This window comes from Neophocaena asiaeorientalis, unplaced genomic scaffold, assembly GCF_003031525.2.
Source record: "Neophocaena asiaeorientalis asiaeorientalis breed wild unplaced genomic scaffold, Neophocaena_asiaeorientalis_V1.1 scaffold65, whole genome shotgun sequence".
Classification (NCBI taxonomy): Eukaryota; Metazoa; Chordata; class Mammalia; order Artiodactyla; family Phocoenidae; genus Neophocaena; species Neophocaena asiaeorientalis.
In genome coordinates, this window is record NW_020173215.1 from 2,329,453 (window position 1) to 2,342,135 (window position 12,683).

Below are 12,683 nucleotides of genomic sequence, written 5' to 3' on the forward strand. Positions count from 1 at the left end.
GGCTGGCTGCGGGGGGGAGGGGCACAGATGCATGCTGAGTGTTGTTCCAGTGACTTAGATGATGTGTGCGCTCTATATCCTTTGCTGTGTTGTTCTTGCAGCTATTAGAAAGGAAATTTTAAAATAGCCTAGAATGACTAGTTTTCCCAGAAAGGTGAAAAGGATAACCTCAACTTTAAAAAACTAATCAAGCCATTCGCAGCTGTATCCCCAGCAGCTAAAACAGAGCCTGGCACAGAGTAGCTGTGTAATAATTTTTTTGATGAAAGAAATATTTAAATTTATTGTGTTACCTGTGTCATATTTCAGAACAAGAATTTTTTTTTCTTTGTCCATTGATACTGAGTATCATATTGTACTGGCAAGATAGTAAAGTAAAAAAGGTATGATTCAATATTCAGAGACCTCCTGATTTCAGTTCAATTTCTGTCATTTATTGCATGATCCTGGGCCTCATCTTCTTTTTATTAACGGGGGTATATCTAATTCACAGAATGTAGAGTCATATTAAATGAAATACACTATGTGAAAATTGCTTTATAGATTCTTAAGAGCTATATAAATATTAATGTTATTCATCTTAGATAATATTTTTAATAATTTGAAAAAATATGTTTACTGGTATCATCCTAATTTCCTAAATCCTGTATTTATTTGTTTTAGGTAGGGAAGAAGTGATCCCCATGATTGAAATGCAGTTTTGAATTCTATGATAAAGTACATTTCGAGGAAGATGATCTTGCATCATTTCTACCTAATGAACTAATGTTAGGTGTGGGGAATAATCTGAAAATAATTAAAGCATTCATTTTTAAACAAAGGCACTGTATTTACTATGCATTTGTTAATTGGCTTTTTGCTGGCTAATTTGTACATGACTTAAGAATTAATAGATATTTGATAAACGCTCAGCATGTTCTAGGTATTGTGCTATGTGCAAAAAGTATACAGCAGCATTTTTCAAAGTGGAAATGTAATGTTAGCTTTTGAGATGTTCTGTGATTAGAATGTGGGATAGAATTTCTATCTGCTACTGCAGCTCTCTCTTGGAGATTTTTCATACCCATTAGTATCGGCTCCAAAAATTCCTGCATATAGAAACCTGTTTAATTTTGTTTCTACCCAGTGTTTCCCTAACTTATTTTAACAAGAAAATCCTTTTTTTCATTATATCTGCTAACATTTACCCAAGCATTTTATGGGACACCTGTATAAGATATATGGTATGGACTCCATGAGTTTTAACGTTCTGTTTGGAACTCTAAACATAAATATAAGGTAATTAAAGAAAAAGAGGGAGAGAGAGTCCAAGAAGATAATCTTTTTAGATAGAGAAGATCTGAAAACATCTCTAATGCCCTTAAGTTTACTGATGTATAATACTGAGAACCTAACAAATGCAAGTTTAATCAACTTTATTTAGTTATAATTTACACACAATAAACTGCATCAACTTAAAGTGTACAATTCAGCTAATTTACATATATACTATATGTGAACCTGTGAAGCGACCTCTGCAATCCAGATGTAATAGAACATTTCAGTCAACCTAAAAGGTTCCTTTTGCTCCTTGGCAATCCATCTTTCCCTCTACCCTAGGCTCCAAACAACCACTTGTCTGCTTTTTGTATAGATTACATTGAATTTTTAAGTATCTTATATAAGTGGAATTTATAGTATGTATTTTTCAATGTCTGGTTTCTTTAACTCAGCACAATGATTTTGAGACTTGTGCATGTTATTGAGTGTATCAGTAGTTTTTCTTTTTTATTGCCGAGTGGTATTCTATTATATATAAATACATATTTTGTTCATTCATGAAATGGTAGACATTTGGATTATTTACAGCTTGGGGCTGTTCTGAATAAAGCTGCTATGAACATCTATGTACAGATCTGCATGTCTATACGTTTTTGTTCCTCTCGGATAAATACCTAGTAGTAGAGTAGCTGGGTTGTTATGGTGGGGAACTTTCTAAGAAACTGCCAGTTTTCCAAAGTAGTTGTACTGTTTTATGTTCCCATTAAGAGTGTAAAAGTTCTAGTTTCTCCATATCCTTATTCAGTCTTTGGTGTTGTCAGTGTCTTTAGTTTTAGTCATTGTTATGAGAAGGTAATGATACCTCATTGTGGCTTAAATTTGCATTGATCTGATGACCAATGATTCTGAGCAGCTTTTTTTAAAATTTATTTATTTATTTATTTATTTTTGGCTGTGTTGGGTTTTCGTTTCTGTGTGTGGGCTTTCTCTAGTTGTGGCGAGAGGGGGCTACTCTTCATCGCGGTGCGCGGTCTTCTCATTGTAGTGGCTTCTCTTGTTACAGAGCACAGGCTCTAGACCTGCAGGCTCAGTAGTTGTGCCTCACGGGCTTAGTTGCTCCGCGGCAAGTGGGATCTTCCCAGACCAGGGCTCGAACCCATGTCCCCTACATTGGCAGGCAGATTCTTAACCACTGCACCACCAGGGAAGCCCCTGAGCAGCTTTTTACTCAACATTTACTTGCCAACCCTATAGCTTCTTGTATCTGAATCTGTTCAGATTTGTTGCCCACTTTCTATTGGGTTGTTTATTTTCTTATCACTGAATTTTAAGGGTTCTTTTTATATTTGGATACAAGTTTTTTGTCAGATATAACTATTGTGAATATTTTATCCCAGTCTGTGGCTTGCCTTTTTATCTTCTTAAAGGTATCTTTAGAAGAGAAGAAGCGTTTATTTTTATAAAGACCAGTTTATCAATTTTTTTCATTTATACTTCTAGAAGTTTGTAGTTTTAGCTCTTACACTGAGTTTTATGATCCATCTCAAGTTAATTTTTGAGTATATAGGGTGAGGTAGGGGTCAATGTTCATTTTTAAAATATGAGTATCTAGTTGTTGAGCATCATTTCTTAAAATACTTTCCTTTCCTCATTGAATGCATTAATAATAAAAATCAATATGAATTCCTTATTCTGTTCTATTAATCTTTTATTTCTGTCTTCTAGACCTTATCACATTATCTTGTTTCTCTATTAGCATTGTAAGTTTTGAAGTCAGGTAAGTCCTTCAACTTTGTTCTTTTTTTAGGTTGCTTTCACTATTCTCAGTCATTTGTATTTCCATATAAATTTTATAATCAGTTTGTCACTTTTTTAAAAAGCCTTTGTGTAATTTTGATTGGAATTGCATTGAGTCTATAGATAAATTTGGAAAGAAAGAATATCTTCATAATTCTGAGTCTTCCAATGAACATGGTATATCTCTCTGTTTAAATAGGTCTTGTTTAATTTCTCTCAACAGTGCTCTGTAGTTTTCAGTGAAGCATTCTTTTGTTAATTTTATTCCTGTCTTTTATATTTTTTATATATTTCCATAAATTGGATTTTTTAAACTTCATTTTCTAGTTAGTTTGCTGCTTAATACATTTTTTCTAATATTAAACTTGTATCCTGTAATCTTGCTATTAGTTGTTTTGTAGATTCTGTAGGAGTTTTATATAAACTCTCATGTTATCTACAAATGAGGATAGTTTTACTTTTTACTCTTCCAAGTTCTATACTTTCTTCCCCCCATACCCTCCCTACTCTGGTTTCACCTTATTGCAAAGGCTAGTATCTCTATTATAATGTTTGGTGAAAGTGGTGTTTTTTACCTTGTTCTTGATCTTAGGTATAAAACATTAAATATTTTGACAATTATGATGTTACCTGTAGGTTTTTTTATTTTATTTTACTTTTATTTATTTATTTTTGGCTGTATTGGGTCTTCGTTGCTGTGTGCAGGCTTTCTCTAGTTGCGGCGAGCAGGGCTACTCTTCATTGAAGTACACGGGCTTCTCACTACGATGGCTTCTCTTGTTGTGGAGCACAGGCTCTAGGCACACAGACTTCAGTAGTTGCAGCACGCAGGCTCAGTAGTTGTGGCTCACGGGCTTAGTTGTTCCGTGACATGTGGGATCTTCCCGGACCAGGGATCGAACCCATGTCCCCTGCATTGGCAGGTGGATTCTCAACTGCTGTGCCACAAGGGAAGCCCTACCTGTAGGTTTTTGTAATACCATTTATTATAGTGAAGAAGTTCCCTTCTGTTCCTAGTTTGCTGAGAGTTTTCTTATTTTGAGTAGATCTTAAACTTTGTCATTTGTTTTTTCTGCACATATTAAATGATCATATTGTTTTTCTCCTTTATTCTGTTTACTGTGGTGAATTATATTCATTGGATTTTGAGTGTTAAACTAACCTTGCATTCCAGGGATAATTCTTAAAAATGAGGATAGTTTTACTTTTTACTCTTCCAAGTTCTATACTTTCTTCCCCCCATACCCTCCCTACTCTGGTTTCACCTTATTGCAAAGGCTAGTATCTCTATTATAATGTTTGGTGAAAGTGGTGTTTTTTACCTTGTTCTTGATCTTAGGTATAAAACATTAAATATTTTGACAATTATGATGTTACCTGTAGGTTTTTTTATTTTATTTTACTTTTATTTATTTATTTTTGGCTGTATTGGGTCTTCGTTGCTGTGTGCAGGCTTTCTCTAGTTGCGGCGAGCAGGGCTACTCTTCATTGAAGTACACGGGCTTCTCACTACGATGGCTTCTCTTGTTGTGGAGCACAGGCTCTAGGCACACAGACTTCAGTAGTTGCAGCACGCAGGCTCAGTAGTTGTGGCTCACGGGCTTAGTTGTTCCGTGACATGTGGGATCTTCCCGGACCAGGGATCGAACCCATGTCCCCTGCATTGGCAGGTGGATTCTCAACTGCTGTGCCACAAGGGAAGCCCTACCTGTAGGTTTTTGTAATACCATTTATTATAGTGAAGAAGTTCCCTTCTGTTCCTAGTTTGCTGAGAGTTTTCTTATTTTGAGTAGATCTTAAACTTTGTCATTTGTTTTTTCTGCACATATTAAATGATCATATTGTTTTTCTCCTTTATTCTGTTTACTGTGGTGAATTATATTCATTGGATTTTGAGTATTAAACTAACCTTGTATTCCAGGGATAATTCTTACTTGGTTATGATGATTTATCCATTTTATATATTGTTAGATTCTATTTGCCAATGTTTTTAAAGGATTTTTAGGTCTATATTTATGAAGGTGTCATTAATCTGTAATTTTCAATTTTTGTAGTATCTTTGTCAGGTTTTGGAGTTAGTATTATGCTGGCTTTATAAAACAAGTTGAGACATGTTCCTGTCTCTGTATTCTAAAGTGATTGTATAATTTTGATGTTATTTCTTCTTTGGTAAAATTCAGAAGGGAAATCATATGGGCTTGGATTTTTCTTAACACATTTTTGACCGGAGACATATTAACAGCCACAGGCGTTAGTTTCTGCAAAAATCCCCTGGTCAATAATGTGTTAGTGGAAAGGTTGGTTACAGTGGATTCAATTTTTTGATGAGTTCAGTTTCATTTTTAAAAATAAATGTAGGGCTATTCTGATTTTCTGTTTCATTCTGTGTCCATTTTGTACCTGCATTTTTCAAGAAATTTGTTTCTTTTTATCATCATAAAGTTGTTTATAATATTCTATTATTATCCATTTACTGTCTTTAGGATCTGTAGTGATAACCCTTCTTTCATTTCTGATGTTGATGATTTGTTCTCTCTATCCTTGTTCAGTCTAGCTAGAATTTAATCAATTTTTTAAATCTTTGTAGAAAACTACACTTGCCTTTGATTTTCTCTCTTGTTTGTTTCCCATTTCATTGATTTCTGCTCTCATGTTCATTATTTCCTTCCTGTACTTACTCTTGAAACTTAGGTCATTGCATTTAGATTTCTTTCCTACTATAAGCATTTAAAGTTATAAAATTGCCTCTAAGCACTGCTTTAACTATATTCCACAAATCTTCATACGTAAGATTTTCATTATCATTCAACTTGAAACATTTTCTCATTTCCTTTGTGATATCTTCTTTGACCCATGGTTTATTTAGAAGTATGTTGTTTAATTTCCAGTGTGTTTGGAGTTTTCCTCTATGTCCTATTTTTATTCATGTCTAACTTACTCTTCTCATAGAGTTCTACTCTGTATGATTTCAGTCCTTTTGAATTTGTTGAGTTTTGTTTTATGGCTTATCATATGGGCTGTCTTGGTGAATATACCAAGTGTACTTGAAAAGAATATGTGTTCTGCAGTTGTTGGGCATAGCGCCCTATGAATAAATACCAATTAGGTCAAGATGATTGATGGTCTTGTTAGATCCTCTCTGTCTTACTGATATGTTTTCTAGTTCCATCAATGCTAAGAGAGGAATGTTAAAATCTCCTATTATGATTGTGGAATTATATATATTTATCTTTTTAAACCTGTCAATTTTTGCTTTATATATGTTGAGGCTCCATTATTAGGAACATATGTATTAAGAAATATGAAGGTTCCGAGACTTTACCCTATTTGAAAGCTAACAAGTTAGTCTGCCACAATTTCATAGAATCTGGCAAAAGACTTGAGACTCCTGAGTCAGAGACAGAGGACAGTTTATTACTCACAGAATATGATCATTTTTTGCACCAGTTCCCTAAGAACTAAGTCCCACAGAGCAACCATATGAGGTTTCAATGTTTGTTTTTTCTGTAATGTTTAATGTATGGCCCAGCTACATTTTCAGGATTTGGAGGTTTGTTGTTGTTGTTGTTGTTTTAGTTTTTATAATTAAAAGAGGTTCATGTCTAATTCTTATCTTCCTTACTTTCTGTATTCTATCACACCTTCTTTCTGGATACTTCATATTCATAAGTACACATATAGAAATGTGCTGTTTTTCACTGTTTATAAGTGAGTATCTCCTAAATATTCAAGGAGTGCTGTTTCTGATTATGCCAGCAAGAAGAGTAATTTTTTTGGAGATGGAAGGAGTCTACATTTTGGGGGTATATCATTTCTAATCCTTTCGATTTCTTCCTGAAGATTCAATTTTCCATCTCATGTCATTTCCCTTCAACCTAAAGAACTTCCTTTAGCATTTTCTGTAATGCAGATCTACTGGAAACAGATTTCCTTGGTTTTCTTTTATCTAAAAATGACTTTATTTTTCCTTTGTTATTGAAGAGTACTTTCACTGGGAATAGAATTCTGGGGTGACATTTTTATTCTTTCAACACTTTAAAGATGTTGTTCTACTGGTTTCTGCCCTCCATTGTTTTTTAATTGAGAGTCATTGGTGATTCAAATCATTGTTCCCTGTATTCACTCTGGCAGCATTTAAGATTTTATCTTTGGTTTTCAGCAGTTTGACTATAATGTGTTCATGTATGGTTTTCTTTGCATTTATTTTGTTTGAAATTCACTGAGCTTCTTGATTTTGTGAATTTATGGTTGTTTACCAATTTGGGGGAATTTACAGCCTCTTCTTCAAATATTTTTTTCTACCTCATCTTCTCTTTTCTTTCCTTACTGGACTCTTATTAGACCTTTTTTTGTCCCACAAGAATGATCTTTGCTTGTAAACCTTACCATTTCACCTGCCTACTTAAAACCTTCCAGTGGCTTCTCATTGCAAATAGAATGCAGCCCAGACTCTTCACCATGTTGTTTAAGACCTCATAATCTGCCTGTGACTATCTCTCTAACCTCATTTCCTACGTCTTTTCACTTTATTCACTGTTTCTACCACAGTGGGTTTTTTCTGTCTCTGGAACATGTCAGTCATCTGTGCCTTTGTACTTGAGGTTTCTTTTACCTTGAATGCTCTTTCCCAGATCTTTGTATGGGTGTCTCCTTTGGATATCTGCATAAGTTACCTCCTCAAAGAGGCTTTCTCTGACTACCCCAACTAAAAGCTGTCCCATCCCCTCAAAGCACACACAGATACGTGCACACTTTTGACCCATATCTCTCTTAATAGCTTTATGGAGATATAATTTACATACCATAAAATTCATCCACTTAAAATATAGAATTCAAAGGTTATTAGTATATTCACAGATGTGTAACTCTCGCTATAGTCAATTTTACACTTATCTATCTTATTCGTGCTGTTTCCTAGTACCAAGAACAAACCCTGGTGTATAGTACCGCTCAATAGTTTTTTCTGAATAGATGACTTCATTAGCTCTAAGATAGTTCAGGCATTCACCTTCGATAAAATATTAGGGAAGTGCATTTGACTGCCATCAGCTCTAGAAGTATTCTTTGATCTGAGCTATGTTATTTTGTGGGCTCTCTGAAAACAGCTTAACCCATATTTGAAGAGTTATTGCAGGAAGTTACCAAAAAAAACCTTTTGATATGATGAATGCAAGTCATATACACATTTCCTTAAAAGACAATAGTCGTCTTTTACTGACCTGACAGTTGCTGAGGAGCAAAAAGCCTTTCAGAAATCCTGTTTCTCTATTTTCAAAAGTACTCTGACATTGTTTGTTTGTTTGAATCTTTGAAATAGACTTTAGAATCTCTAGTACTTGTTTTATTTACTAATTATGATAATAGTGAGATATTCATGAGATTCTGGGCATCCTCTTTCCTTGGGTTCCTTCATATGGAATATCAATTCTGAGCTTGGTTAACCTTTGTTGCCCCTTCTTCTTTATAGGCCTTGATGCGGCCTGGAAGAATTGATAGAATCATCTACGTGCCTTTACCAGATGCAGAAACAAGAAGGGAAATATTTAACTTGCAGTTTCACTCTATGCCAATCAGTAATGATGTTGATCTGAATGAACTCATCCTCCAAACAGATACATATTCAGGAGCAGAGGTAAGATAGTTCCCCTTAAAATACCTTGGTGGGAAGAAAGCAGTGCTTTGGGGTCATTAGCAAGGAAAAGATTGCTTGATGCCAGCTGTTTTAAATAACTGTGTATTAAGTAATCTTAAAACAGGAAATATACTGCATTGACTAAATTAAATTGCATTTTACCTGGCCTCTATTATATTTAAATTGTTTTTACCTGGCTTATCTATTTCTCAAAATGTAGTCTTCAGAGAAGCAGCATAATATAGTGGAGAGAACACTGGACTAGAAGTAGAAGATTCTTTTTTGGGGGCTCTTTGTTTCTGTTTTTTGTTTGTTTGTTTATTTTAACATCTTTATTGGAATATAATTGCTTTACAATGGTGTGTTAGTTTCTGCTTTATAACAAAGTGAATCAGTAATACATATACATATGTCCCCATATCTCTTACCTCTTACATCTCCCTCCCTCCCACCCTCCCTATCCCACCCCTCCAGGTGGTCACAAAGCACCGAGCTGATCTCCCTGTGCTATGCGGCTGCTTCCCACTAGCTATCTACCTTATGTTTGGTAGTGTATATATGTCCATGCCACTCTCTCACTTTGTCCTACCTTACCCTTCTCCCTCCCCGTATCCTCAAGTCCATTCTCTAGTAGGTCTGCATCTTTATTCCCATCTTGCCCCTAGGTTCTTCTGACCATTTTTTTTCTTTATTTTTTTCTTTAGATTCCATATACATGTGTTAGCGTACGGTATTTGATTTTCTCTTTCTGACTTACTTCACTCTGTATGACAGCCTGTATGACTTCACTCTGTATGACAGTCCATCCACCTCACTACAAATAACTCAGTTTCGTTCCTTTTTATGCCTGAGTCATATTCCATTGTTTATATGTGCCACATCTTCTTTATCCATTCATCTGTTGATGGACACGTAGGTTGCTTCCATGTCCTGGCTATTGTAAATAGAGCTGCAATGAACATTTTGGTACGTGACTCTTTTTGAATTATGGTTTTCTCAGGGTATATGCCCAGTAGTGGGATTGCTGGGTTGGGTGGTAGTTCTATTTTTAGTTTTTTAAGGAACCTCCATACTGTTCTCCATAGTGACTGTATCAGTTTACATTCCCACCAACAGTGCAAGAGGGTTCCCTTTTCTTCACACTCTCTCCAGCATTTATTGTTTGTAGATTTTTTCATGATGGCCATTCTAACCAGTGTGAGATGATATCTCATTGTAGTTTTGATTTGCGTTTCTCTAATGATTAATGGTGTTGAGCATTCTTTCATGTGTTCGTTGGCAATCTATATATCTTCTTTGGAGAAATGTCTATTTAGGTCTTCTGCCCATTTTTGGATTGGGTTGTTTGTTTTTTTGAAATTGAGCTGCCTGAGAAGAACTGCTTTTGCTGCATGCCATAGGTTTTGGGTCATTGTGTTTTCATTGTCATTTGTTTCTATGGCAGATGACTTCCTCTTTGATTTCTTCAGTGACCTCTTGGTTATTATGTAGTGTGTTGCTTAGCCTCCATGTGTTTGTATTTCTTACAGATTTTTTTTCCTGTAATTGATATCTAGTCTCATAGCGTTGTAGTCTGAAAAGATACTTGATATGATTTTGATTTTCTTAAATTTACCAAGGCTTGATTTGTGACCCAAGATATGATCTATCCTGGAGAATGTTCCATGAGCTCTTGAGAAGAGTGTGTATTCTGTTGTTTTTGGATGGAATGTCCTATAAATATCAATTAAGTCCATCTTGTTTAATGTCTCATTTAAAACTTGTGTTTCCTTATTTATTTTCATTTTGGGTGATCCGTGCATTGGTGAAAGTGGGGTGTTAAAGTCCCCTACTATGATTGTGTTACTGTCAGTTTCCCCTTTTATGGCTGTTAGTATTTGCCTTATGTATTGAGGTGCTCCTATGTTGGGTGCATAAATATTTACAATTTTTATATCTTCTTCTTGGATTGATCCCTTGATCATTTTGTAGTGTCCTTCTTTGTCTTTTGTAATAGTGTTTGTTTTAAAGTCTGTTTCGTCTGATATGAAAATTGCTACTCCAGCTTTCTTTTGATTTCCATTTGCATGGAATATCTTTTTCCATTCCCTCACTTTCAGTCTGTATGTGTCCCTAGGTCTGAAGTGGGTCTCTTGTAGACAGCATATATACGGGTCTTGTTTTTGTATCCATTCAGCCAGTCTAGGGGCTTTTTGATACAGCAGCTTCCACGCAGTTATACACATCTCTGAACTTTGATTGCTTTACCCTATCAAATGGAAGTGGTATACAACTTGCCCTACTGTTTTCTCATAGAGATCATAAAAATGAGGTTAAGATATCGTGTAAGCACTCTGAAATACAAAAGACTTGGCAGAGAGATTTTATTATTATCTTTTAAGATTTGGGAAAATTATCTCAGTCTACAAAGATTCTCTCATAAAACCATAGAAGTGACAGCCAGTCCGCCCTTAATAGTAAAAGTATACTCTCAACAAGAATAGCAAGACCTCTGTGAAAATATGAAAAATTTAAGTATGGCAAATAAATAAATATTTTTTCTGTCCTTAGCAACTCTTTACTTAGGCTGTTTCTATTTACAGAATAAAATTCCATTAAACTATTTGTGCAGCTTTTCTACATGTATATCTTAAGAAAAATTTGGACTATATATTCCTCAACACAGAAATGTCTTCTGAATACCACTGATATGGGTCTGTACTGGGAAATTAATACTTTCTTAAGTAAGAAGCTGTAGATTCTTTTCATTCTGAATTATCCAGCAGGCTGGGACTCCACATTCTGTTTTGCTTGCTATTATTTTTTATCTGTCTTCTGTAAAAACCAAAGAGGTTAACACATAACAGATCATTAGTGGTACTCAGAGAGTCTTGTAGGTATACTTACATGTGGAATTGGATTTAGTATATCATGTAGTCATAGCTAATAACAACAACCAAAATAAATATCAAATCTACTCACTGCTTTTTTCAACTAGTAACTATGTATGTTTGATTTTCCCCCTTTAAAATTTTAAATTCCACTGGGGTGGAAAATCCATGTAGAAAGTAGCTTGAGAAGCAGTTAAAGTGCGTTCACCTTTAAAGTCCTGTCTGAAACAATAATCTTTATGAGCATCTCTGTGGCATGACCATCCACTAAGTTAAAATGAACATACAGTTACTGCTAACTGACTGCTCCAGCATTTCTAGAATTTAGTTTTTGGTGTGAGACCAAGGGCTGTATATGATATATCAGTTTACAGGAAGTAGGCAGGAAAAGAAACCATAAATCTTTCACTTGAGTTGAGTGAAGTGGAAGAGTAGTTAGCAAGGTATAAATATGCCTTTCTCACCTTGAAATAATTCATGGTAGTAACACAGAAGTGCAAAACAAAAAGCAAAGCCAATGAGGTCCTGTCTGGCTGAAAGGTAAAAACTCACTTGGTGCCAGGAATTATTGTACCAGCTTACTAGTTCTTACGTAGTACATGCCTAATTCAGTCTGAAATATAAGTAAATTCATTCCTGATTGATTTTTATATCAGATTTTCTAAAAATAGTCACAGAGAAAGTAGCAGAAAATACTGTCCCTCAGTTTACATTTTTATGTCCCATATTGCTTAGGTGAGGGAAGGGTATCTTTCTGTGGTCCTAGTTATAATCAGTATATTATTACAACATCATAGACATTTATTCCAGAGCCGTATCTTAGTAGTTCTAGGCTTTTCAATTTGGACAAGACAGGTTTGTTCCACAATTTTTGTTTTGGGTGGAGGGTTTGGTCTGAATATTTAAGTAATTCACACAGGTGCCTTATTGTTTGAGGAAAAATATTATCTTTTTAAAGTCTCAAAATTAATCGATAGGAAGTTTAAGATAGATTAAATTTAGCTTCACATAAAATATAAGATCTCTCTCATCTGTTTTTCTTCTCTCAGAATTAAAATGGCACAACAATGTTTGAAAGCCAAAATTAGTTTTGATCTTTTTTTTTTTTTTTTTTTGTTGTTTTG

At 34.8% G+C, this 12,683-nt stretch overlaps 1 protein-coding gene across 1 annotated transcript in view; it reads left to right on the plus strand.

The window, feature by feature from the left end:
• AFG2A (AAA ATPase AFG2A) overlaps positions 1–12,683 on the plus strand; it is a 331,993-nt gene that overhangs the window by 259,667 nt on the left and 59,643 nt on the right. Inside the window, exon 15 of the mRNA XM_024745165.1 lies at positions 8,525–8,689. Within this exon, the coding sequence (XP_024600933.1) occupies positions 8,525–8,689 (165 nt within the window). The remainder of the gene's footprint in view (positions 1–8,524; positions 8,690–12,683) is intronic.